At 41.5% G+C, this 23,385-nt stretch overlaps 1 protein-coding gene across 12 annotated transcripts in view; it reads right to left on the bottom strand.

Moving 5' to 3' along the window:
• Positions 1-301: 301 nt before the first annotated feature.
• Positions 302-23,385, bottom strand: part of LOC100118435 (KH domain-containing, RNA-binding, signal transduction-associated protein 2) — a 102,079-nt gene continuing 78,995 nt past the window's right edge. For 2 of the 12 annotated variants that reach the window (XM_008207505.4, XM_008207508.4), the window contains 8 exons: positions 17,532-17,648; positions 9,065-9,371; positions 8,865-8,982; positions 8,627-8,746; positions 7,012-7,142; positions 2,672-2,766; positions 2,282-2,353; positions 307-435 (listed from right to left, as the gene is read on the bottom strand). In XM_008207505.4, coding sequence (XP_008205727.1) covers positions 394-435; positions 2,282-2,353; positions 2,672-2,766; positions 7,012-7,142; positions 8,627-8,746; positions 8,865-8,982; positions 9,065-9,371; positions 17,532-17,648 — 1,002 coding nt within the window. In that variant the 3' untranslated portion in view covers positions 307-393. The other 10 variants (XM_032596122.1, XM_003426149.5, XM_016990439.3 and 7 more) reach the window with 9 other exon arrangements.

Below are 23,385 nucleotides of genomic sequence, written 5' to 3'. Positions count from 1 at the left end.
CTCTGCTACCACCTTGTGGATATTGTCGGCAACCACTTCACAAAGTCTGTGGTCCAATATCGCCAGTCGATAATATATTAATCATAATTTATTAAAAATATTGAACTTATGTTCGTAGTAATCGAGATATAAATGTATACAAAATGTGCGATAGCGATTGTGATACATTCTTTAATTTTAACCGAAGTAGGTAAGTATGAGATTTCTCAAAAATGCAGATAAAATATCAAATCGGTTTTAATACAAATGTCAAAAAAAAAAGATCACAGGCGAAGAAGGTGATAAATAAGAAACCATCGAGTATAGAAAAATAAATTTATCTTAAATTTTTTTATATTATTTACATTATACAATAAATTTATTTTCAATATATTCTGTAGTAAAAATTGAGGATCATCCACCTTGAGCAAGTCCCAGTCGAGTGAGCATTTTTGACTAAACATATAAGGCACATTAGTGAAAAATGTAACAATAATGCATAGCATCACTAAAAAATAATCCAAACCTAAAAATAAACAAGATAAATGTAAATTAATATAAATCAATAAAATATTTGATGAATAATGCCGATTTATGTTGACGATGAAAATGAAGGATGATGATTAACACTTTTCATTAAAAATTCAATTTCGTTAGAAATGTTTTTGAATTTCAGAATTGAAAGTCTCCGTGATTATCGAACATCATTATTCCCCTTGCATGATAAATTAATATTTTTCGTACGTTGTGCACGTCCCAGTTATATATTCGGTTGCACCAGCTAGTCATAACCCGCGAACCGGTCGGTAAATCCCTTGGGGTCTTCACGTAGCCGCGATATAGATCAATCTATATTACTTGAATGATTTACAACATTCCTATTGTTTCAAAGGGTATAGACACGAACATGATTTACTGACTGATGTTATACAATACGAAAATTTAAACAACAATCTTGCGTTCAATATACCTACGTAAAATCGATTCACGGAACATGAAGCATTCCCAATGTTGAACTAAATTTAACTATGCGCATAACACATCGTTAAACAGTTTACGAGCGATCAGAAGCAATCAACTAATCAACCACTTTACAAAGTGTTACATCGACCAAAACAGCAGTGCGCTGCGCGTCTTGCCTTGCCGATGATTAACAAGACCCTTCGAATTCATCCCCCCTTAAACCCACGAAGTTAGACACCGTGAGTGAGAACCGGCTGAACTACATTCACCAATGCAAAATTGGAGAAGGGCGGTGTACGCGGCACCGAATGAAAGGGGGCGCGTCAAAGTACGAATAGCCGTTAATTCCATAGCCGGCACAAAGCGCGCAATTAACGCCGTCGACGTAAGAAGCCAAGAGCTGATTACAGCATATTATACGTTTCGCCTTTGCAATTTCGCATGCGTCGCATATTGACACGGCTTTTCGCGAGTTATATTAATATAGGAATTTACGATTAGCTGGACACGTGTCAGAACGTCTTACCGGCGCAGCCTCCGATAACGTTACGTATCCCAGTCGTTGACACTCAATTAAGCTGCGTCGCGCTCGGCCGTGTGCGACCTAGAATTTTGGAGCGTAACCCCATTCTTCCGCGGGACGGTTTTGGTTTGTTGCGCAGCTCCGCGATGCTAATGGAGTTGGGTGAGTTTGATTGTATATCAATTGCGACGATGCGGAGTCGGGTTAACGGGAGTGAAGTACGATAGTTTTATTTTTTCGATAACCGCTTTCTTGTGACTTTGTAACTGTTTTTATGCTCGCAAGGATTTGCGATAATTCGTTGTCGGTTATAAAAGTGCTTATCAATCGGCGCATGATACGCGTGAGCAAAGATTGCATTTATTTGTTCATTTTTGAATGCATGTGCACGGTCGAGATACATTTCCGAACTTTTTAAACGCGATGCGCATTGTGAAATTCAAGGCATTGTTTCAAATTTAATCACTTGTGAATGGCAACGCATTTTACGCACATTTCCAAAGGACTTTGCATTTTATTTATCAACTGGTAATATTGCGGATAATAATGAGATTAATTGAGTTGAAAGCAAAAAAGATTGCTGAATTCGAGATAATCGGCTATTTTTTAAAAACGACGCTTTTCACCTTCACGAACATAAAAACAGTTATCGCTGAATTGTGTCGCGATGAATAATAATCGGAATATATGGAAATAATAAATAAATCGAACAGAAATGCACTTAAAACTATGTTGCGTAATGAGTAACTGAAAATAATAAATTAATAAATTATAAAACTATGGAAAGTGTACGTATTGAATTTCCATAATTTTCACCTTCTGCAGTAGCTTCATTGCCTGATGTTCAGGAATGCACGAAAAGCGTTCTCCGGCTACAAAGATATCTTTCTAGTTGGGAGCAATTTGTACATTTTAAAACAATAGTCAGTATTGGGGTTCCTAAAATTAGCATTGTGAGTCTAGTTTTTGTAAGTATGACTTTTCAACGTATCGTCGTCCAAACTTTAATAAATATATTCAAGTTTTTTAAAAGCTGATCAATTTATACGGGCGAAAGAAATTAGTAGAAAAACACCAAAAAAATTCCATTTGTTGCAAACTGTAGACACCAAAGGTCTACAGACAAATATCTCTAAAGCGTATCGACTACCAGTCGCAGATTGCGCGCGTCAAAGTAAAAAACGCGCACCTCAGCGTCATACTTACGTCATAGCACTTTATGGTCCAAGGCTCAATCGGACACCAAGACTTTAGGTCGCAGGAACGCGCACCCACACCTTCTGCCACGATAGTCTGTACACCTGACAAGAATACATGGTGTTAAAATACAATTAGACACCGGAATTTCATGATGCTGCACTTAACCCTTTGAAGTTAACATGATTGCTTGATGCGATTAATCACGCTTCCGGTTTTGACCGTTTCAAAGATTCAAAAATATAATCAGCAAGATAAAGGCGTTGCGTAAATTTGCGGTAAGTAGGGAATCCAGATTTGCTATCTTTCTTTTTCAAACAAATATTTTGAAAGAAAAATAGATGCACGTTAGATTGTGAAACGACAGAATAGATGATCAACAAACCAATATATAGAATAATTAATGGCTTTGGAAGGCTGATTTTCAAAGGGTTAGGCAGATGAACACACTCAATATTACAAACTAATAGTAAAAAATTTAGGTATACTTTAGATTTTTAATAATGTATTAAAGTGATGTACTTGATATAAATATTTTATAGATTCAACATCAGTTGCAGCTAAAACATGTCGAATAAAATACAAGTTTCTCGAATACATGTATTCATTGATTGGTTGTAATAATATTTAAGGAATTAAGACTCTTTACCTTTAATATCGGGTAGCACAGATAGTGCGTTTAATTCTTTCGTTGTGTTTATGTTAAACACTTTTGGTTTGTATCTTTAAAAGAAGCTGTAGGCGGAATTAATTGAAGCAATTTATGATAATAAAGTTTTGATAAATATGAAAATATTAAATGATTAAATATTTATTAATTTATAAAATATTATACAATGTTTAAAAATCAAAATATCTCGACTAGATCAAATTTTATTTAACCACAAAAATAAATACCGTTACGCCACATTAATTGAAAATTAACTAAATAAGAAATCAACTATTATCTCAAACGAGATAAAGAATTTTTTTGTTTTAATTAATATTAGATAGATTATAAGCACATGCAAATTTATTTATATATTATTAATCTAGTCAGATATAAATATTTTATACAAATTAACTAATAAATGATTTTACAGTAAAATCTTTTTACTCTTTAAATATTTTGTTCAAAAAGTAAATAATTCAAAATATTAGTTTTGTTACAAAGAAACTTTTTATTATAAATGTACGAGTTCGTTGAAAACATTACTATAACCATATAAAATTATGCTAACTTGGTTAAAATGTTTATACTCATCACTTTTTAATAATTTAAAATATGCCATTGTTCCTGTAGAGGAGTATGTATATGCGAATTTCGTGTAAATATTATTTAATCCAATAGCATAGAAATTTTCACCCTGGAGAGGAGTTATCGTACTTGGTCAAAAGGCAATTTTTAGTGGACAGGAAATATATGATATGCAATATTTATTTTGTTTACTTTATTTTGTCTGTTATTACATAAAATAAGAGGTAAAAAATGAGTGACTACTGTATAAATTTTGTTATAGGCTTTTAACTGCGCCCTAAAGTATTATTTTATGCGATCTTGTATTGCATTGGGAAAAACATATTTGACGCTTAGTTTTGCTTCCTCTTAAAGAAAGCTTTGTGTGTTTAGATGCTTACGTACATGACATTTAAACTGTTGAGTGGGATACATTGATCTATTTTTAATTACTACTTATTTTATTATCGCGTCACTGCTAATATTGAGAACCGTTTACATGACTTAATAAAATTACTAAACATGTTTAATGTATTTTCGCTGGTAAAAGGATACAGTACACTACTACAAAATTATTTATTAACGCTGTCAAAGCTATATTGTATGTTATGTACTATAAAAAATTAATTATACACAATTGTTTAATCGTTGTATTACAGAAATGACATTATAATTATAATTAGTTTGTATTCTCTTCGTTATTCATTTTTTCCTATGACCAGGCAAGCTGTTGGCGTACATGAACGATAACAAATAGAGTATAAACGTTCATTATTTTTATTTAATTTTGCACCATGAAAATATTGCCATTTTCATTAGTATTTAAAGCCATATAAAGCAACATTTCAAACTCGTTAAAATGTTTATATTGTATGCAGCACTTTGATTAGTTTCTTCGCGGCAGGCATGCGATCCTCTTGATCTTATCTAGGCTCCCCAGTGTTAGATTACTCTCTCTCTCTCTCTCTCTCTCTCTCTCTCTCTCTCTCTCTCTCTCTCTCTCTCTCTCTCTCTCTCTCTCTCTCTCTCTCTCTCTCTCTCTCTCTCTCTCTCTCTCTCTCTCTCTCTCTCTCTCTCTCTCTCTCTCTCTCTCTTATCCTTGTCGCTGCCGCGTAGGGAGGGATTACAAGGTTTTAACGGGATATCGTGCAACGATGAGGATTTAGATTTTATTGATATTTTGTACTAAAATTCATATTAAAGTATTCGCTTTAATTAATTTCACATTAAATATTTAATAGCGAATGTCGAAGGAATGATTAATTATGCACCAGTTGCTTTTTTAACTGTGATTTGATACTTTTATTATTTATAGATGGCAATAAATCTTCATCGAAACATGAAAATCATCTATTTTTTATTATCGTGTGTTTTTTAATTAGTTGATAGCGCTAGTTACATTGGAAATCAAGAAGTTTTACGTCAAAGTATTATTAAATACGAATTATTTTTTTGTAAATTTTAAACTCATTGTCATTTTGTAATTGCTTGGTTAAGGAAGCAGAATCATTATGGTTTTTTATTGCATGCTTTTCAAAATTAAAGTTGATTTGCTCCTATAATCGAATACAGCTTTTTGATCATTAAACTACATTTATTTAAATGTAAAACTATACATTCACTTCAGTCAATTCAATCGAAGAGAATATTAAACATTACATCAGTTTTTAAAAAAGATACACTGCTCTAGGAAAATAAAGTATCAGGCCGTCACTACTATTTCAGTAATGACAATGAAAATTACGACGCGCTTTTGCCCCTGAATGTGTATGTCAAATTAGTTAGGGCCCGCATTAGCCGCAGTGAAGTTTACTTAGAGGGGCGTGAGTAAGGGGCAGCTCGATAGCGCGAGCTTGCACCCGAGCCCCCAGTTCCGGTTGTTGTTGTCTTGTATGATTTCCATGCGCGGCTAGATGAGTCCTCAGCGAATTTCATCGATCGTTGAACTTGAATTATGCAGGATGTTTAAAAGTTATTAATTAGTACATGAAGATCACTTTTGTTTATTTTATGCAACTTGAACGTCGCTTTATGACATGATTTTCAATATCATTATTTAATTAATATAATGACACGTTTGCAATGATTAAAAGCTTGACTTTCTCGTTTGCTGAGAATTTATAGCTTGTGTATAGTGGTCGATTTAATTACTCATTATCAGCCTGAATAAACAATATTAAATTATACGTAATTACATACTAAAGAAAGTTTATACATTAATGAGATTTATTTGAATATTTTATAGACTCTCTTTCAATCTAAAAGTGTCAAACTCGCTGAGTATTTTAAATAAAAGTTCGATTAAGATAGTCGTGTTAATAATTGTAAAACACATACTGCCATTTATTTAGATAAAAAAGCGTGGAAGAGCAGGAAGTTAGTGGTATTAAAGACTTAGAAATTGAATAATTTGTTTACATTTAACTTAATATAAAGAGATTGATTGATTTACGCGCCCATAAAAAATAATTGATAAAAAAACATCGCAATAAGCATAAACTATAAATTGGTATTTTGAAATTTGATTACATTGGCGTGTTTAAGAAGTAAAAGATAATTTAAAGAACCAGCTTATTTTTATCTAAATACGACGATAAATATCTTTTTATTTCAAAAAGCAGCAATAAAACGACGAGAAATGCAGTCATCCGTATGCAAATTAATGATAAATATAAAAAACGGGACAATTAAAATTATTTACATTTCGATACTGTTTACTGCTTCAACGCATGATACACATTTCTCATAAATATTCAGGAAAAAAAGAATGTAGAATAATACCAATTATTTTAACTAGCTTTCTTTCGCGCGTTATGTCAAATAGGATATCGATAACTCTAACGGTACATAAAAGCAATCGAAAAAAATGCGTTGAAAGAACACAAAAGGAAAGTATCTATATATACACACACACACACACACACACATATATATATATATATATATATATATATATAATATCACAAGAGATCGCGCGAAGTCACATGTTCGCGTCTCCTCGCATCTTAAATAAATAAAGCACACCGACTCGAGGGTTTTTATTTTTGCACTTCTAGCTCTTCCCGCGTAGTAACCTACATTCCCGCCAGCTCGCGCGAGTAGCAGTTCTTGAAGTGTTGAAAAATGGATTTACCTGGATAATCCGGAGCATCGTAGTAGTCGTGGGAGGAGCTGTGAGGAGGACCGGCGTCATCCTCATAGTCATAGGAGCTACCGCCTCCACCTGCATACCTCGAGGACGGCGGTGGTGGGTACATGTCGTCGCTGTTGAAAAGGAAGCAGGGAAATTGTGAGTCAATTCGACGATATACCAGAGCGGAAGAAAGCGAGGTACGACGTGGTAGAAAGAGGAACTGCGTGTTTTCATGCAAATGTAATGCGGCTAAGGCTGGGAATTTTTATTCCGTCTACTTCTTTTTGTCGGCACGAAGCTTCGTACTTTTCTGCGTCCAGTTTCCTTCGCACTGAAAATAATCGATCAGAGAATTTATCTTTCTCTGACACGTAAGAAGTTCGAGATCAGCGTCGCATTAAAATAACAAACATGCGACCTACGTCGAGAGTCTGTGACAAAAAAATTCGGGTTGCTCATCTATACACGCCGCTCGAGTTTCAAGGTTGCTGGTGGATGATAACGCTAGATTTTTGAGAATGAAAAAGCGGCCCAGAAAAGAAGACGAAAGGAAGAGATGTGCGGGGGTTTGGGAAAGAGGAGCGAGGAATAGGTTCGCGCGCGCGACAAGTTGGAGCAATTCTTTACAAACTTATTCCTTTGGCCGTACGTAAGCCGATATTGGAATCGGTTTGGCCTCGTTTTACTCAAGGAGAGTCGAATATCCGAAGTAAGGAACATCCGTCCTTCTGATTAATTGCGAGGAATCGCTACGCTCCGACTTTATTCCTCCCGGAACTATGGATTTTCTATTAATCTCTCATGTATCTTTGCTATTCTCGGACAAAACTTTTGGCCGAATTTGCGAAACGGGTTAAGCAGTCCGTGCAAGCATTCGCAAGAAAGCCGACTCTGAAGAAGTTCGCGGAGTGTTTTATACGCTCTCATATCGGTTGTCAGAGCAGTATTTTAGAGTGTATAAAGTTTCTAGCTTTGCTTTGGATAAAAGAACGAATGAAGTGTCCACCGATAGTTGTAAATACGCTTTTTGCGTCAATGCCAGTTATATCGTTACGCATTTTTCGTCACAGATGCAGATGACAACTCTATTACGCGGTACAACGGTTGGCAACCTGTTGAACAAGCGCGATGCCAAATTAGAGACTCGACTTGCTGCTACTCGCTGCTGGAAAGACAGGGAAGTGGATAAAGTTGCTCGAAGTGGCCGTTATTGGTAGGATATTTTAATATCAGGAAATAAGTCGACTTGTTTAAGGGCACGGCATTGGACTTTTTAACATCGCCTTATGATACGACTTCTTTGGGATATCATTCAAAGTATACGGAAAGTTTGGAAAGGATATATAACGTTTGGGAGGTACCGAGCGAAGGTATTGCATCAAGCATTCATGAAAAAAGTTCTGGTGGATAAAACCAATCCTACGTAAATGCTGAGAAATATATCTGAGCGTTTCGACTAGTAGGAATATTTTTCAAGTATTACGCGTGAATTATCGCTATAACGTCAGCAGAAATTCATTCAACGGGTATCATTAGAAATGGATATCGGAGGGATGATGCTCGAGGCGGATCACTCGGCAATAAAGCCTGCAAGCTTCGTTAGCGCGCTACTCACGTGTTAGATGACGAGTAATGACGATCACCAGAGCCATATCGGCTGCTGCTTGAGGAGCCGTGATAATCGTAGTCATGGTGAGACGAACGACTGGCTGGTGGTGCTGGGGCCGAGTCGTACCTATTGGAGCGTCGACAGAGAGATCATTATGTTTGCATAGTTGAATCGAATATTGTTTTTGATTTATATTTTAAAAAATAACACGTTTGAGAAACGTATTTGAAAAAAATAAACTCACCCATAGCTTTGATCCATAGCAACGCGAGCACGATCCAAGATCGAGAAGACCTTGGTCTTAGCTGGAATAGGCCGAGCGGCTGGTCCTCGGGACGGTGGCGGCGGAGGAAGAATCGCTGCTGAACAGTCACGCGTAATTACCATCGTTATTATCTCGATAAAAAAGAAAAAGTAAGCTTCCAAAGCGTTGAGCCAACTCACGTCTAGCAGTAGGTCCGCGCATCGGTGGTCCGGGTGGTCCGGGTCTGGAGACAGGCCTGAGGATACCTCCACGAGCACTGGGTCGTCTCTCTTCAATGGGCTCGTCGACGGTCAGTTCCATCTCGCGCATCTGCTCCTGGCGGATATTGTCGTTGTTATCGGGAATGAGATACTTGCGAACCTCGGCTAAAGCAAAGGCGATACGAGCGTGGGCCTCGGCTGGCGGAGCAAGAGCCGTGATCTCGACATGCAGGTCGTCCGACAAGTGCGCGTACTTGGGGTCGAGACTCTTGCGCAGATCCTCTTCCTGAAAGACGATGGTTATATTGCTTTAATGGAGGGCTTGCGTGCGGCGTCGACGATCTTGTGACAGGGAAATCAAGTAATCGCTCGCGGGGATGAGATTACGTTACATGGGAAGTGGAGTACGATTGAAAAAGCTCGTTAGCTTGATTAAAGCTCTGTTTAGTTTTATTCGAACTTCGAAGCAGTCTTATTTAAAAGTTTTCCTTTAAACGGAACGTTTCCATTTAATTAGACTATCAACGTCGACTGTTGCAGCCTTCGCTAAGCAAGTACTGATCCCACAATAAAAAAAATACAAATTATCTACGCAGAAAATATAAAATCGAAGCTCGCGCGCACACGCACGGAGGCGCGACAGAAAGTGATTCTATTCCAATAGAATTACCATTAACCCAGTGAGCCGCGCTTGCACTATTGTGGGTATCTAGTCGAGCGATCTCGACGCTGTTTGCGCATGCGAAAATCCGCCACATAATGCGCGAGTGCCATGCAAACGCGCGTTTACGCATAGCTCACTGTCTTTTCGAAAATCGCGCCCGCGTGGAACAACAATGCCGGCTGCGTTAATACAATGCGAGGTCCGGCCAATAAATTCCCTCCGGGGGGTGTGACGTTCTCCCGTTTTATACGGAAAAGACGAGGCGGACTTTTCCTCAAATCGCTCGCGTGACTCGGTCAGCACAAAGCGATGAATGGAGAGCTCTTCGTAAGTGCGCGCGCGGCGGCGGCGGGAAAGGCAATTTTCGCTCTGGCTCGTTTTGTTCGCCGGCATTCATTTTGCTTTTTCAAAAGTTTCTTTTTCCCTCGCACTTGCGCTTTCGTGTATAACCCACGTCTCGGCGCGTGTGGTTCACGAAATATGAGCATCGGGACACAATGTGTCGCGTGACCGTTCTCTTTTTTTCTTCTTATTCTTTTCGCGCTTTGCTTGTCGATACGACGTGGGAGTCTAATTTATCACATTTGATTGTGCCCGCGTTGCCGTTTGTCACTTCCCTTCCTGCGATGAGTTTTATTTTTGGTGTTGTTTCGAACTTGTAATTCATATCGGCTATTAAATCAGAGTGTGACGAAACTCTAAAATTTGAATTTAGAGGAAGAACAGTTTTCGGAGGGACGAAAAAGATGAAAAAAGCGGTGATAATAATAATGTAAAATAAAAGAAAATACAGCTGCGCTATCCGGTGAAAATATATAGCAAGAGGGAGTGAGGTGCAACGGAAGTTGGCCGAGTCGATATATCGGCATTCCCGCGGCGCGCGTACCTACATGCACACGTACGTGTGCCCAGGCTTTACTCGCGAGATCCCGCGACGCAGCGGGCGAAGGCGTCGGGAGTGAGATCTTATTGAGTCGCTTGCGAGACATTACAGAACTCCCGAGATAAAAGAGACGCGCCGGAGCAAGAGTCTATATCCGGGGTTGGCTGAATACAACGATGGAAATATTGAGTTAGGGGCTGGATTTTTTTTATTGCTCTGGATTTCATTCGAGGGGAGGATTTCTCACGGACGACTCGTGAATTAGATCGAGCTGTGTTTTCCTTTGAGACTTGATTTAATCAATTTTTACGCTTTTATATTAAAGTTTGATATCACGTGGATGAATACCAGGTGGTGATAGAGTTTGAATATCCTTTGAATATTACTTTATTGATTGAAGCAATTAATTATGCATTATTAATTTAGCATAATTTATGGTATGTAGAGAACATCGATTCGCGGATAAAAATGGAGGAACCAAAAGTATTCCGTGTGATAGATATCTTTGAGAGCAGAAAGGTGTATGCAACGTAGAAAGCATCGAGAGAAGTGAAACTGATGGGAGAGTTCAGAAAAGTATTACGAAAGGGTATGCATCGACGGAAATATAGAAGAGTAGACGCGCTAAGAAGATAAAAAGTTCACGGAAAATACGACGCTGCAGCGATAAATCATTGTCTCCATTACAGATTGAGGTAGACGGTTTCGCTCTATGTCTCTCGACTCGTGCTCTTCTCGGGAAAACAAGCGTCTCTTCTTCGGCTGTTGCTGTCACTGCAGCAGCAGCAGAAAAGACAGTGTGCATCTTGTAAATCCGCAACACGTTTTTCTCCTCTCTTATCTGCGCCGCCGCCTGGCATCCCTTGATATAATTTGTGCGCGATACCACCGCGGCATCAGCGGAAGCGAATGTAGCACTCGCTGCTTTTTGCGGGAAAATTTTTCGCACAGACTGCCACAGTTGATATTCTCCGCGTAGAGTTTTACATTTTTATGGAGAGCATTACGAAGCGGCCCTTTTTACGACTTTAAATTTTTCTCTACTACGGCAAGGGATTAAATTTAAAAATGCTGAGTATATTTTCACCCGACGGCGCATAATGCAGCGACTTGATTTTATTAGCAGCGTGTGGATTTCAAAGGAATGCCTTTCATCAGTTACACAAGATACACTATTGTGTGGAAGCATAAAATAAAACTTTAAACGCGCGAAACAAAGAAATCCGCGAGGAACGCAACCGGAGCGATTGTTACATAAAGTCTCGCGCGTTCTTGCCTCACGTTCGCAAAGTAACATCGTTATTTCGCAGTTGATTAGAGAAAAGCTCGACGCTCACATAATCCTCGTGCGAATTCGCCGTTACGCTCTAGGCGGTACAGCCATGCTGCGGGAAAATTCAATGGCAGCGACCGAAAAACCGAGAGACGCGCGCCGCGGAAGAAGTGGCAGGGAAAAAGAGCCACTACTAAATTATTCGAGGCGAACGCGCGCGCCTCCTTTCTATTCAACGAATTCACGGGCCAGAATCTTTCTCGCTTGGCCGTCCGAGAAAGAAAGAAAGAGAGAGAGAGAGAGAGAGAGAGAGAGAGAGAGAGAGAGAGAGAGAGAGAGAGAGATAGAGAGAGAGAGAGAGAGAGAGAGAGGAGAGCGAATTTATCGGCCGATCGCACGGCGTCACCGCGAGCTCCATTGTTAAATAGAACGCGGATCTCTCGTCCTGACCGCGCGTTTTTCCGCACGGCGCGTTGAATTTGAAGCTGGATTATTTTCAGGCCGAACTTCAACCCGTTCCGTTGAGTTTCGCGTTGTAGCTGTTTTTCTCCGAGTCTTACGCTTACGTCGAATGGAGAAAGGGATTTTATTTGTATACAATATTTCTGGCTGCTTAACTCTCTCATACGTCTGACCATATTCGATTCGTACTACTTGCAATCACGTGTACACATTCAAGAAACGCTAGGATTCTCGGTCACTTCGCAGAGAAAACTGAAAGCCACATCGAAATACCACACCAGGACCTTTCGAAAAAAATTTCCCTCCGCAACGCGCGGCGCACTCAGGTGGCGCGCAAAAACGATACGAGCCGACGTAAAACAAGATTCACGTCCAAGCTAAATGAAAGGGACACTGGTTATGAAAATTCCCCCGCGGGGCCGCGCCATTAACAAACGGCACGCGGTGCGCGGCGCTTGAAAAACGTTGCAATTTTAACTCCGGTACGCGCGAGCTTCAAGTGCCGCCGGATGGTTATCGCTCTGTCGCGAATTGTTAAAGCCTACGTAAGCCGATGGCCGCTTTTACGGGACACGACGCGATAAAAAACGTTCGCGGACGCTTAATCAAGCGAAACGCGCGCTTAAGAGCGGACATAACAGACGCTGATGCTGATGCTGATACTTCGTCGACAAGACAAATCACCCCTTTCGACCTGTTTATATAGGTGTACGTGCGTATAAGTGAAGGATGAGAGAGAAAAAAGGAGCGAATTTAGCGCATGTTAATTGACGTGATAAATCTTGCGGACTTTTGGAGAGGGAGGGAAGGGTATGTTGTGCCTGCGACTTTTTGCGCGTATAACGGGCAAGAAGAGCTTCTTACGTGCTCGGGGACTTGATTAATCGATTTAGCGGTTTGCTTATTCGGAAAGTCTTCGAGAGGCGGTAAACAATTTGTAGAGAGACGCTCGAGAGGAAATTTGCATTCGATACTATCGAGCGCTACGTCGAAGGGAAGAGGCAATTAATTTTTCGAGCTTAAAAGATTCCATTCTTTATAGACATTTCTACGTTCGCGAATAATTATCTTATAAATTATACGAAAAATGTTTAACGATGTAATAAACGATTAATATAATCCCGTCTGTATAAAAACACGATGACGCGTATATAATATCACCTTTTACAAAGGTTGTAAAAAAATCTCATATAAATGTAAAAAAATTCATCGCTCGCGACCGCTCTCGAATTATAGTAACGACGCGCGAGCTATCATACGTATATTCGCAGCGCGCGGCAACTTTAAAATGCGCAGCCCCAAAAATAACCTTAATTTATAATTCATCGACACCGCGAGCGTCGAGAGAAAGTTCCTGCGCGCTACGCGCAAACGCATACGCATAAATCTCGCTTGAATTAATCATAAGCCGCACGGCTAAATACTTAAAATGTAAGACCACCATTCCCCGGGTGCGTTTTACGCGGCAACCTCGCATAAAAGATTAACTATCTCAATCTCCGAAGTACAAATCTCAACGCTTTCATATAATTGAATCATTCCTACAGCCGTCGTCGTCGTCGATCTCCCTCGTAAAATACTCGCGCAGTGGCCTCCTTTTTACACGCAGCGAAATGATGAACTTGCATAGGTGTACAGCCCAGCGGAATGGCCCTTTAACAACGCGGCGAAGGGCATCATTGCTCCTGTGCGCTTTCGTCTATAGCGGTGGCTGTAAAGCGATGGGCGACACCGGCTCTTCCTTACGGCGCCTCGTAAAAAGCCTGACCCCCTCTTTTGCATTGTGCGAAAGGGCGGCGTTCCGAGGGAAATATTGCCACCGCCGGCGCTCTGTTATTGCACGTGAGATTTTATAACGCGTGTCGCGCTTTTTCCTCCTGGCTGCCACTATGCTTTCCTTCAACTGCCTCACGTGCGAGTAGGTCAGAAATGTGCTGGCGTGTAGGTATTGCTTTCTCTGTTTCAAAGTCGAATAATTTCGTTTGCGCCGTGCAGTTGCTTTGCCACGAAATGAAAAGTTAAATATAAAGCGTTGCGCGTTAATAAGTTTCTCTATATAATTCCAACGCAGAGCTAGAAAAATCATTACTGCGCGCGATACCAGGCCAGGTGAGTTTCCGAAAGAAATTTAATAAACGCATATGAAAAATAAGAAAAATAAGCCGCGAAAGCGCCAAAGTAGTTTTTACAGTACTGTATCGGAGTCTGATAAAAGTTTCCTCCTCGGCTTTCATTATTATATCACTTAAGAACAAATTTTAAAAAAGAAATTATATCTCTCGAAGAGGAGAAAGAGGGAGATATCTGCACGGCTCGCCTTATATACTCTCCCGAGTAACGCTGAAACCCAAGAGTCCTCGAGAAAGCGAGAGGGACGGAAAATTTTCCTCGAGACAGGCCACTAAAAGTAGACAGGAAACCGAGAAGTCGAGGCTGCGGAGCGAAAAAGAAGAAGCGGAGAGCCGCGCAGCCCAAAAGGAAAGACGGTATACGAGCGGGGAATTTGAAAATTTCGAATCTCAGTCTCCGAGTGTCCGAGCCAAGTGCAATCCCGTGTTAATTCCGTCATAAATATGCATCAGAGGATGGCGTTCGCGCGCTTCTTTTTTTTCATCCTCGGCGCCTAGCACTTGTCCCGGCTAACTCGGCTCGAGCTTTTTTTCCTCTCTTTCTTCGCTTCTGCGCTCTCTTCATACGCGCGCATGTTTCACTATTGCTTACTCAATTCCTGCACGCGTAGCTCTCTTTTTTCTCGGGGGGTTGTATTTTTTCCTCCCTTTTTATGCATTCTGCGCAGTTACAGACTGTTTTGCTTTTTTAAACGGAATTTACATTTTTTGCGTGGGATAGCCTTCGTTAAAAATTTGCGTAAACATGAAAAATTGAATTTTACATCAGCATTCACTATCTCAGCTTACGAATGATGAAGCTAAAAATTCAATTCTCAAAGTAATCGCGTCCAAATCTAATAATTTCCCGCAGTCGGTATGCGGAGAGTGGGCGAGTTCAGCCCGTGATGCGAACTCGCGAATTTCCACTAATTCAAATTCACCGGCGAGATATCTCTCCATCCCCAAAGCTGGAGTTCGTTGGCTCATCAGCGCGAGGCCATGTCGGCATCTGAGAGAGAGAGAGAGAGAGAGAGAGAGAGAGAGAGAGAGAGAGAGAGAGAGAGACGCCTCTCCCGCGCACAGAAGCAGGCGTAAGTGGAAAAAGCGCTCAGCATCAGCGGCGAGAGAGGTGAGGCTCTCCTCCTCCAGGGCGGACGAGAGAGGAAGAGCAATAGTAGCTATACTCCTATCTGCGGCCGCTCGCCTCACCCCAGCGCCTTTTCTCGCCCGCCGAGTTTCATAGTAGTTTTTGAGGTTAACAGCGGCGCATATCCTCGCGCGAAATTACAGTCGTCGTCGACTGCTTATTTCATGCGAGGAGTCTGACGCGCGGCCTCGAGAAAAAAATATATATATACACATGCAAATGCGCTTTTATCCCAGCCCCTTTGCCGCTTTTTTCGCCTTTTTTGCCTCTAGGGCATTTCGTATACAGCCGTGCAAAAGTGCGCTGCGCTGTACACCTGTCGCGGATTCCGCGACGAGCGACACACGTAATTTGATTACGCATATAATTTTGCGCGAGAGCTTTTTCGAGAGCTTCTTATATCGCGGAGAATGTTACCGAGTGGTCTTGATGCGCGGCAAGACTGAGAGCTTTTAGTCGGCCTTTTTTTCGCTGAGATGTTAATTTTGCGGAATTTGAATACACTCCGCGCTCTCGGCAAATTTTGTTTACAGAGGATACAGTACTGTGCATTTGCAAAATCACGGTCGCTATGAAATTTTGAGGATTATGAAACACAGTCACACATATAAACGAGACACACGCGTTTTGCTGCTCTTTCCCGTCGGGCGATTATTACGACCAATAAAGCTGTCACGGCTTCCGCGCGAGTGCGGATTCGGACGACTTTGCGGCTCTTATCGCTGGAGAACAGACGTCGTCCGGAATTTTCGCGAGGAGCGAAATTCGTGTATTTCTATTACAACAGCCGCTGCAGGACGCTTTTAAGAGCTCGGAAGACAAATTCGAGTTGTCGGATCGCCTTCGGATCTGCTCATCATTTTATTCATTTATGTGAATTTTCTCGAGATCGCGTATGATGACGAAAAAAAAGTAAAATCTAGGTCGACTTAAATATTTAAGGATATCAGCCACATACATCGCGCATTGGTATAAATGCTCGACTTGATTGAAGGTACGTACGAAAACAATTTTTTGCCGTTTTTAGAGCACGATCGCGTATTTCGCGTAGCGTACGGAGTTTAACGAAATGAAAAGATCCATCAGATGATTTGAGCGCTAAAGGTTAAAGTGCCCGTGACCGAAAGGGTATACGGGAAAAAATTCTCTCGCTTTCACGATTTGCAGAGCGCAGACTCTTTGATTGGAAAAAAACGGTCCATGCGATGTATTGACAAAGGAGGGATCCTGTATCAAAGTGGACCGGCAGGTGCAGCTTTAACATGGGAAATGGAAAAGCAACTGATTCAAAATAGCCCATCAATAAATTCACAAAAAGGATTAATGTAGAATCCTCATTGATCATTTAATATTGCAGCTGCAAGGTTTACGAAAATAAACATCATAATAATAATAACGTGCTTGTGCAGAAATTTTTGAGCTAATCTCAAAATTAAATCCGAACTTTGCACCGGTTTCGCGATAGCGCGTTTCCCACGGAAAAAGCCGATAACTTTGGCGCAAAATAATTGTTACCCAATAATTATCCCCAGATAAGTCTCACAAATCACGAAGCAAAGCGCGACAAACTGACCAATCCTTACTCATTATCTCCATTCGTCGCGTTCATTAGCGAGCGTTCGATCGACCTTACCTCCTCATTTTTATAGCAGCGCACGGCGTAGCGAAACAATTACGCAAAGTATTTGCTAGAGCGGTGAAGCTCTCGAGTGGCACGCGAAAAAGGAAAGAAACGAGGCCGTCAAGAGCAATCGCACGCCGGAGAGTTTTCTTTGAGCGCAAACGAAAGTAAAAAATTAAAAAGAGTTGGCAGAAAAAAAAACGAGAGTCGAGGGCTTCTTTTCAATTTCCATCTGCCAGGTGCCGGGCTCCGCGAGTAATACGACGAACCATAATGGAAACTCACCTTTTGCCTATCCTTCATAGATCCTCTACCAAGAACAGCCATCTTGCACATTGTTTCCTCTTGCAGCCGCTTCATGGAATTGCCTTTGGGGCCCAGCAGCTTGCCGACGAAGTTGAACTGTAACAGACAAGAGGCGATTTGATTTTAGTTAAACGTTCAAGCTCGGATATTGTCGCAGCGTTTTTAATATTCCACTCGTTTCACTACGATGGTTATTATCTGCTCTTATAATTGTCGCGCGGGGTTATTAGAACAATGACGATTGTCCCTTCTGTAAGGCTGAATGTAATATTTTACACAAAAGTTGATCATTAATTAATCTTTTGATATCTGTCAACAAAAATTCGGGAATGTACGAGCACAGTTTGTCGTGATTTATCTGCACTATACTTGGATTACCATAATTGCTTGTAATGTTCACGGACCTGCTTCTGGGCTAAACTTGGCGCAGTAAATTTAAACTTTCGAAACTTAAACGCGCCCTGCGTCTTCAAAATTAATAAAATTCTAAACTTCGCCTTTAGTGAAAAAAGATAATTTTTCAGCGCATTCTGAACCATCAAATATTCGAATTAATGCGAACTCCGCACAGCGAGAGCCAGAAGCGTGAGACTGCAGACGCTGCATAACAAAATACTCTCTCGCGCTCAACTAGTTAGGGAACGGTGTTTGTACATGTGTAATTGTATTTAAGATAATGTACAGCCTGAAACTTATTACTGCCAAAGTAGATTTAGAAAGTTGTGTGTTATGACGCATTTCATAGACTGCAGTCTACTGTTGCTGCCGTCTACTTGCTCGAAACTTAAGAAACTCGGCGTCAGCACCTCACGCGAATATACTGCGTGTATGTTCATATTTCTTATTTTTAATTACACCAGATTTATCTAATGTATTCCTATAACAATAATATTCATAAATGCAAAAATGAGTAATTGGTCCAATCGTTCAATTTGAAACAATGATAACAGTAATAGTTCTAATAAGCGCCATCTGTGTCAAAAGTACGCGTGCAACGATAATAAAGAAGTTTAGGGACCACACGATTCCGCGTTTGGGGTCGGAATTTCAAAGTTCAAAATCGTGTTAGAATTACCATTTGAATACATCAAAACTTGAACCGTTACATCTTCAATTAAACCATAACATTTGGAAATTAGGTTGAACCGGCTGTCAAACTCAGTTTACAATCAATAACATCGACAAATTCGAAAACAACGCAATCATTATGATTGTACGTTTCAAATTTATAGCTGAGAAAATGTCCAATTTACAAGATGACGAATAATAAATAAAGTCCCAGTACGTTGAATATCCAAAAAATCAAAATAACCCAAACAAACTCCACGCATCTTGAATTTTTATCCCCCAAATCGTCCATAAGTCACCCCGAGAAAAGAAAAAGATGCATACCCACGCACGGCAACGTAAGTGAGCTTCATATCGTACCGAGGCTGTTCACTTCCGTCCTGATATTATTCCTCGCACGTCATATCGACGCGATTGCGCGAAACTCGCATCTCGCCCGTACATCTTCTGCGGGCGAATAACGTCACGATCTCAAGAACCTGTACGCGTCGGTCGACCAGGCAGGCGCAATTGCATTGTTTTAATTAAGCCGATTACAGAGAGCCGGCAAGTCTGATCCATATTATATTTTCAATCAACGCGCGAGGGCTCTTCTCTCGCGTTCATCGCATTCTTTTTTCTCTTGTTTTCTTTTCCCGCTGCCGGGATGATAATGCCTGCATTGCTTTGCCACTGGCGGTGATAAGAATAAAACGAGGAGGGTATAACGCGAAAAAAATGGAAGCTCGTTATCTGAAAATGAGCGGAGCACTCGATCATCTCCTGGGATGTCCTGCGAGGTATACTTCGTCTAGCATTGATTTTGATTTGTATGAGAGAATTTCTAGTGGTAAGGGAAAAACTTAGATGAGTCTGGAGACGAGTTGTGAAGGCTTCTGTTGGATTCGTTCAATGATTAAAAAATCTCCTTTACAACAAAATCAACAGCAATCATCACATGCAGATATCACATATCACAAAATATGCCTCGGCTGGGGATTGGCCGCTCGTGCATTATTGCCAGTGTTGGGATTTGTATCTCGCGAGCAATATCGCGCGCTGAGACGCTGGATCACACAGTTGACGACGACTTAATGGGCTGCGACTTGGGATTAGCATGTAGATCTAGGACTATACTGTAGCGCGGGATAATGCCAGCGAGTGGCATCGAGCGGAGCCCTTGAGGCCCTCTCCTAGGCCACGGGCTCCATTATGCAGGACTTGTACGGTGCGAGGATTCTCGTGTTCCTCCGGCGCCTCTGTATTGCAATGTGTCTTTGGGAAATTGACTAGCTGATTTGCTGCCCATGAAAGCTATACACGCTACGCAATTTTGAATTCCTCTACGCGCTAAATCGATTGAGGGCTTTGTCACCTGGCTGGTGATGATACTACAGTTATGTTGATAATGATCTGCTAACTGATAATTAAAACCCCACGTTATTATGAATAAAAAACCAGCATATCTGCATAAACTAAGCTATTCTATCGTTTTCCACAACAGCAACTCAAACCTAGAATACTCTCCTACATTTCATCAACAGCATATGCAAAGAGAGAGAGAGAGAGAGAGAGAGAGAAAGAGAGAGAGAGAGAGAGAGAGAGAGAGAGAGAGAAAGAGAGATTAGATTAGATTGAATTAGATTAGTTTTATTTTGCGTACATTATATTGTACGATTATAAGTTTGCAGTGTTACAAGTGAGAAAAGAAAACAAAACAATAGATAATAGATTGAGGCATGTTTAAAGTATGTGTAGTGAGAGAGTGAGGCGATAGTGAAAGTGGAATGAGCGAAAAAGTAGGTGGGTGTGGGTGTGTGTGTGTGTGTGTGTGGACTGTGTACGAGTTATGTGTTTTCGAGTTGAAAAAAGTGATCCTTAGCAAGTTTTTTGAAAGTGACGGTGGATGAAGTGTTTCTGATGTGTGATGGCAGGTTATTCCATAGGTATGAAGCGCTGATATGGAACGAGTTCCTCAGCGTCTCGGTCGCGAAAGCAGGAATTTCCAGAGGTGTCACCTCGCTCCTCACAGGCCGGAGTGTGACGCGGAAGTCAAAAAAGGCCAGTACGTATGATGGTACGACCGAGTTAAACATTTTACGTAAGAAACAAGCTGTGAACTACTTCCTGCGTCCGGCAGTGGTTAGCCACTGCAGCTCCCGCCTGTACGGGGAGATGCGCTCATCTCTCCTTACACCATAGATGTACCGAATTCCTGTGTTCACGAGCCTCTGTAGTTTTAAGTCGAGTTCCTGCGTCAGGTCACAGTATACAAGAGAATAGTAGTCGATCATAGGAGTGCTTGCACAAGATGCTTGCGCAACCTAAGATTGGTACTCTTTCTGAAAAAGTAGAGCCTGTACATTAGCGAGTGAGCACGCTTACACACTTGTGTAACGTGCTCTTTCCACGTGAGTTTAGAGTCAAGCACCAATCCCAGATTACGCACAGAGGATTCAAAGCTGACCTGGACACCCCCGATATTAATGAAAGTGTTAGCTGTTAAGGGAAGTAAATTTATGTAGTAAGGGGAGCCCATGACAATTGCTTTGGTTTTATTAACATTGAGTTTAAGCCTGTTTTGCGCAGCTCGGCCCATTATCCTTTCAGCGTTAGCACTTATCTTGTTTGATAAAGAATCGAGCGCCTCGAGGTGGCATTGACTGTAAATTTGCAAGTCATCCGCATAGATAAGATGGGAAACATCGGAATCAAGGCAGAAACCGATGACTTTGATGTACAATGCGAACAGCAAGGGACCTAAGACGGAGCCCTGCGGGATGCCGATGTTAAGACGCCGCGGAGAGGAACGCTCGCTATTGTCAATAACGACGGCCTGCTCTCTCCTAGCGAGATAGGAAGCAAACCAGCGGATGACCTGCTTAGAGAAGACGAAGGTGGATAGCTTTCTCAGGAGCCGGACGTGACATACAGTGTCAAACGCCTTGCTAAAGTCAAAGAGGAGGGGAAGTGTCACTTTCTTTTTGTTTATCCCGACCCTGACATCATCAGTTAGCTTAATTAGGCCAGACTGAGTGCTGTGGCCAGTGCGGAAGCCTGTTTGAAAGTTGTCTAGTAAGAGTCTTGATTCAAGGTATTGTGAGACTTGCCTGTGTACCAGCCACTCCAGGGGCTTGGAGAGAAAGCAGAGAAGTGAAATCGGACGGTAGTCAGTCAGGGCTGTTGGTGAACTGACTTTGTTGAGTGCACGCACAAGCGACAATTTCCTGGCAGATGGGAAACAGGGTTCGCTCAGAGACAGGATGAAAATATGACTTAGTAGGGGAGCGAGAAGTGGCAATACTTTTGAGATGACAACCTGAGGGATTCCGTCGCTTCCCCTGGCCTGAGTGTCGAAGTGCTGAACTCGAAACGCTCCGGGAGGTCAAGACTTTCCAGGGTGAGGAGATAATCCTCAACAGCAGGAGCTAACGGATCATTGGAGATCGAGCTGAAATGCTTGTTGAGTTCATCTGTGCTAAAACGAAATAGTGAAGGGGCCTTGGTGGCAGAAATTCCAAGTTTCTCCAGCTCTTTCCAGATCTCGGCAACATCAGTCAAAGTTGACAGGCGTGAATAGTAATAATTCAGCTTGGCTTCCTCGACTTGTTTGTGAGCATTGTCTCTAGCTAGCCTATATATGCGGAGATCCGAATCGAGCCTGGAGTCCCTGAAACGCCTGTAAAGTCTATCTCTCTCAGATACAAGGTCACGAAGAGCCGTGGTGAACCACGGGTGACGTTGTCTTCTTGGTGTCACAGTCCGTAATGGGGCGAGATGATTGATGGCATTAGTGAGGTTAGCGTTAAGTGTGGATATGCATTCGTCGAGTGATGAAGAGGTAAGGGATGACCAATCACATACTCTAAGAAAGTCCCTTAGCTTCTCGGCGCTGATTCCTTTAAAGTTTCTGTAAGAGTATGTGTTAGGTACGTATCGTGGAATCTGTACGTCGAGAGTGACCGTGATAAGGTCATGTCCGTGAGAGAGAGAGAGAGAGAGAGAGAGAGAGAGAGAGAGAGAGAGAGAGAGAGAGAGAGAGAGAGAAGTACTCCAACTAGGATCTCGAAAACAAACAAAATCCGCCTCTTCGCTTGGCGACAAAGACTACTTCAAACAATCCAGTTTCCCGCGAACAGATTCATAATTAAAAAAAGCTCGCCTCGACAGCGTCAATTGTGGGAATCCAATCTTTACTGTACCACGTCACGATATCAAAGACACACGACGATAAAAAAACGTTCGTCCCCGGAAGCAAACGAGAGGGAAAAACCCGTCGACGACCATTAAAAAATACGTGCCAATGCGACGGCGCCGATCTCAAGGGCTTTGCGGAAGCCGGAAAACAATAATAGAGACAAAAAAAAAGAAGCAGACACAACACAGCAGTTGCCTAGCTCTCTCTCTCTCTCTCCATATGCATCCGCGCGCTCGCATCTGTTCTCGTCTTGTGTCCCGCAGTGGCGTGCGATATCCGTGGCGGAAACTTGTGTATTTTGCGCGAAATAACGACTCGCCTTGCGCACACAACGGTTTGCATAGGGAAAATACGTCAATCAACAATTAATGCAGATTTCCCTCGAGTAGGGGCTTGCGCTCGGCGGGGTGCGATCCTCGCCGCGAATGGAACCAGCAGCCGCAGCTCGCACTGTGTTCCACATACGCGTAAACGAGAAAAGTTTTCCTTTTAATTCAATAAAATGTGTCGGGGGACTTTTTTTCAAATCAAGTTTTTGTGATTTTGTCGTCGATGTTCTATGGATACGGTATCAACTATTATTTTTAG

The sequence above is a fragment of the Nasonia vitripennis genome, chromosome 1 (assembly GCF_009193385.2).
Source record: "Nasonia vitripennis strain AsymCx chromosome 1, Nvit_psr_1.1, whole genome shotgun sequence".
NCBI classification, from domain to species: Eukaryota; Metazoa; Arthropoda; class Insecta; order Hymenoptera; family Pteromalidae; genus Nasonia; species Nasonia vitripennis.
This window is presented reverse-complemented; position numbering and strand designations above follow the sequence as displayed.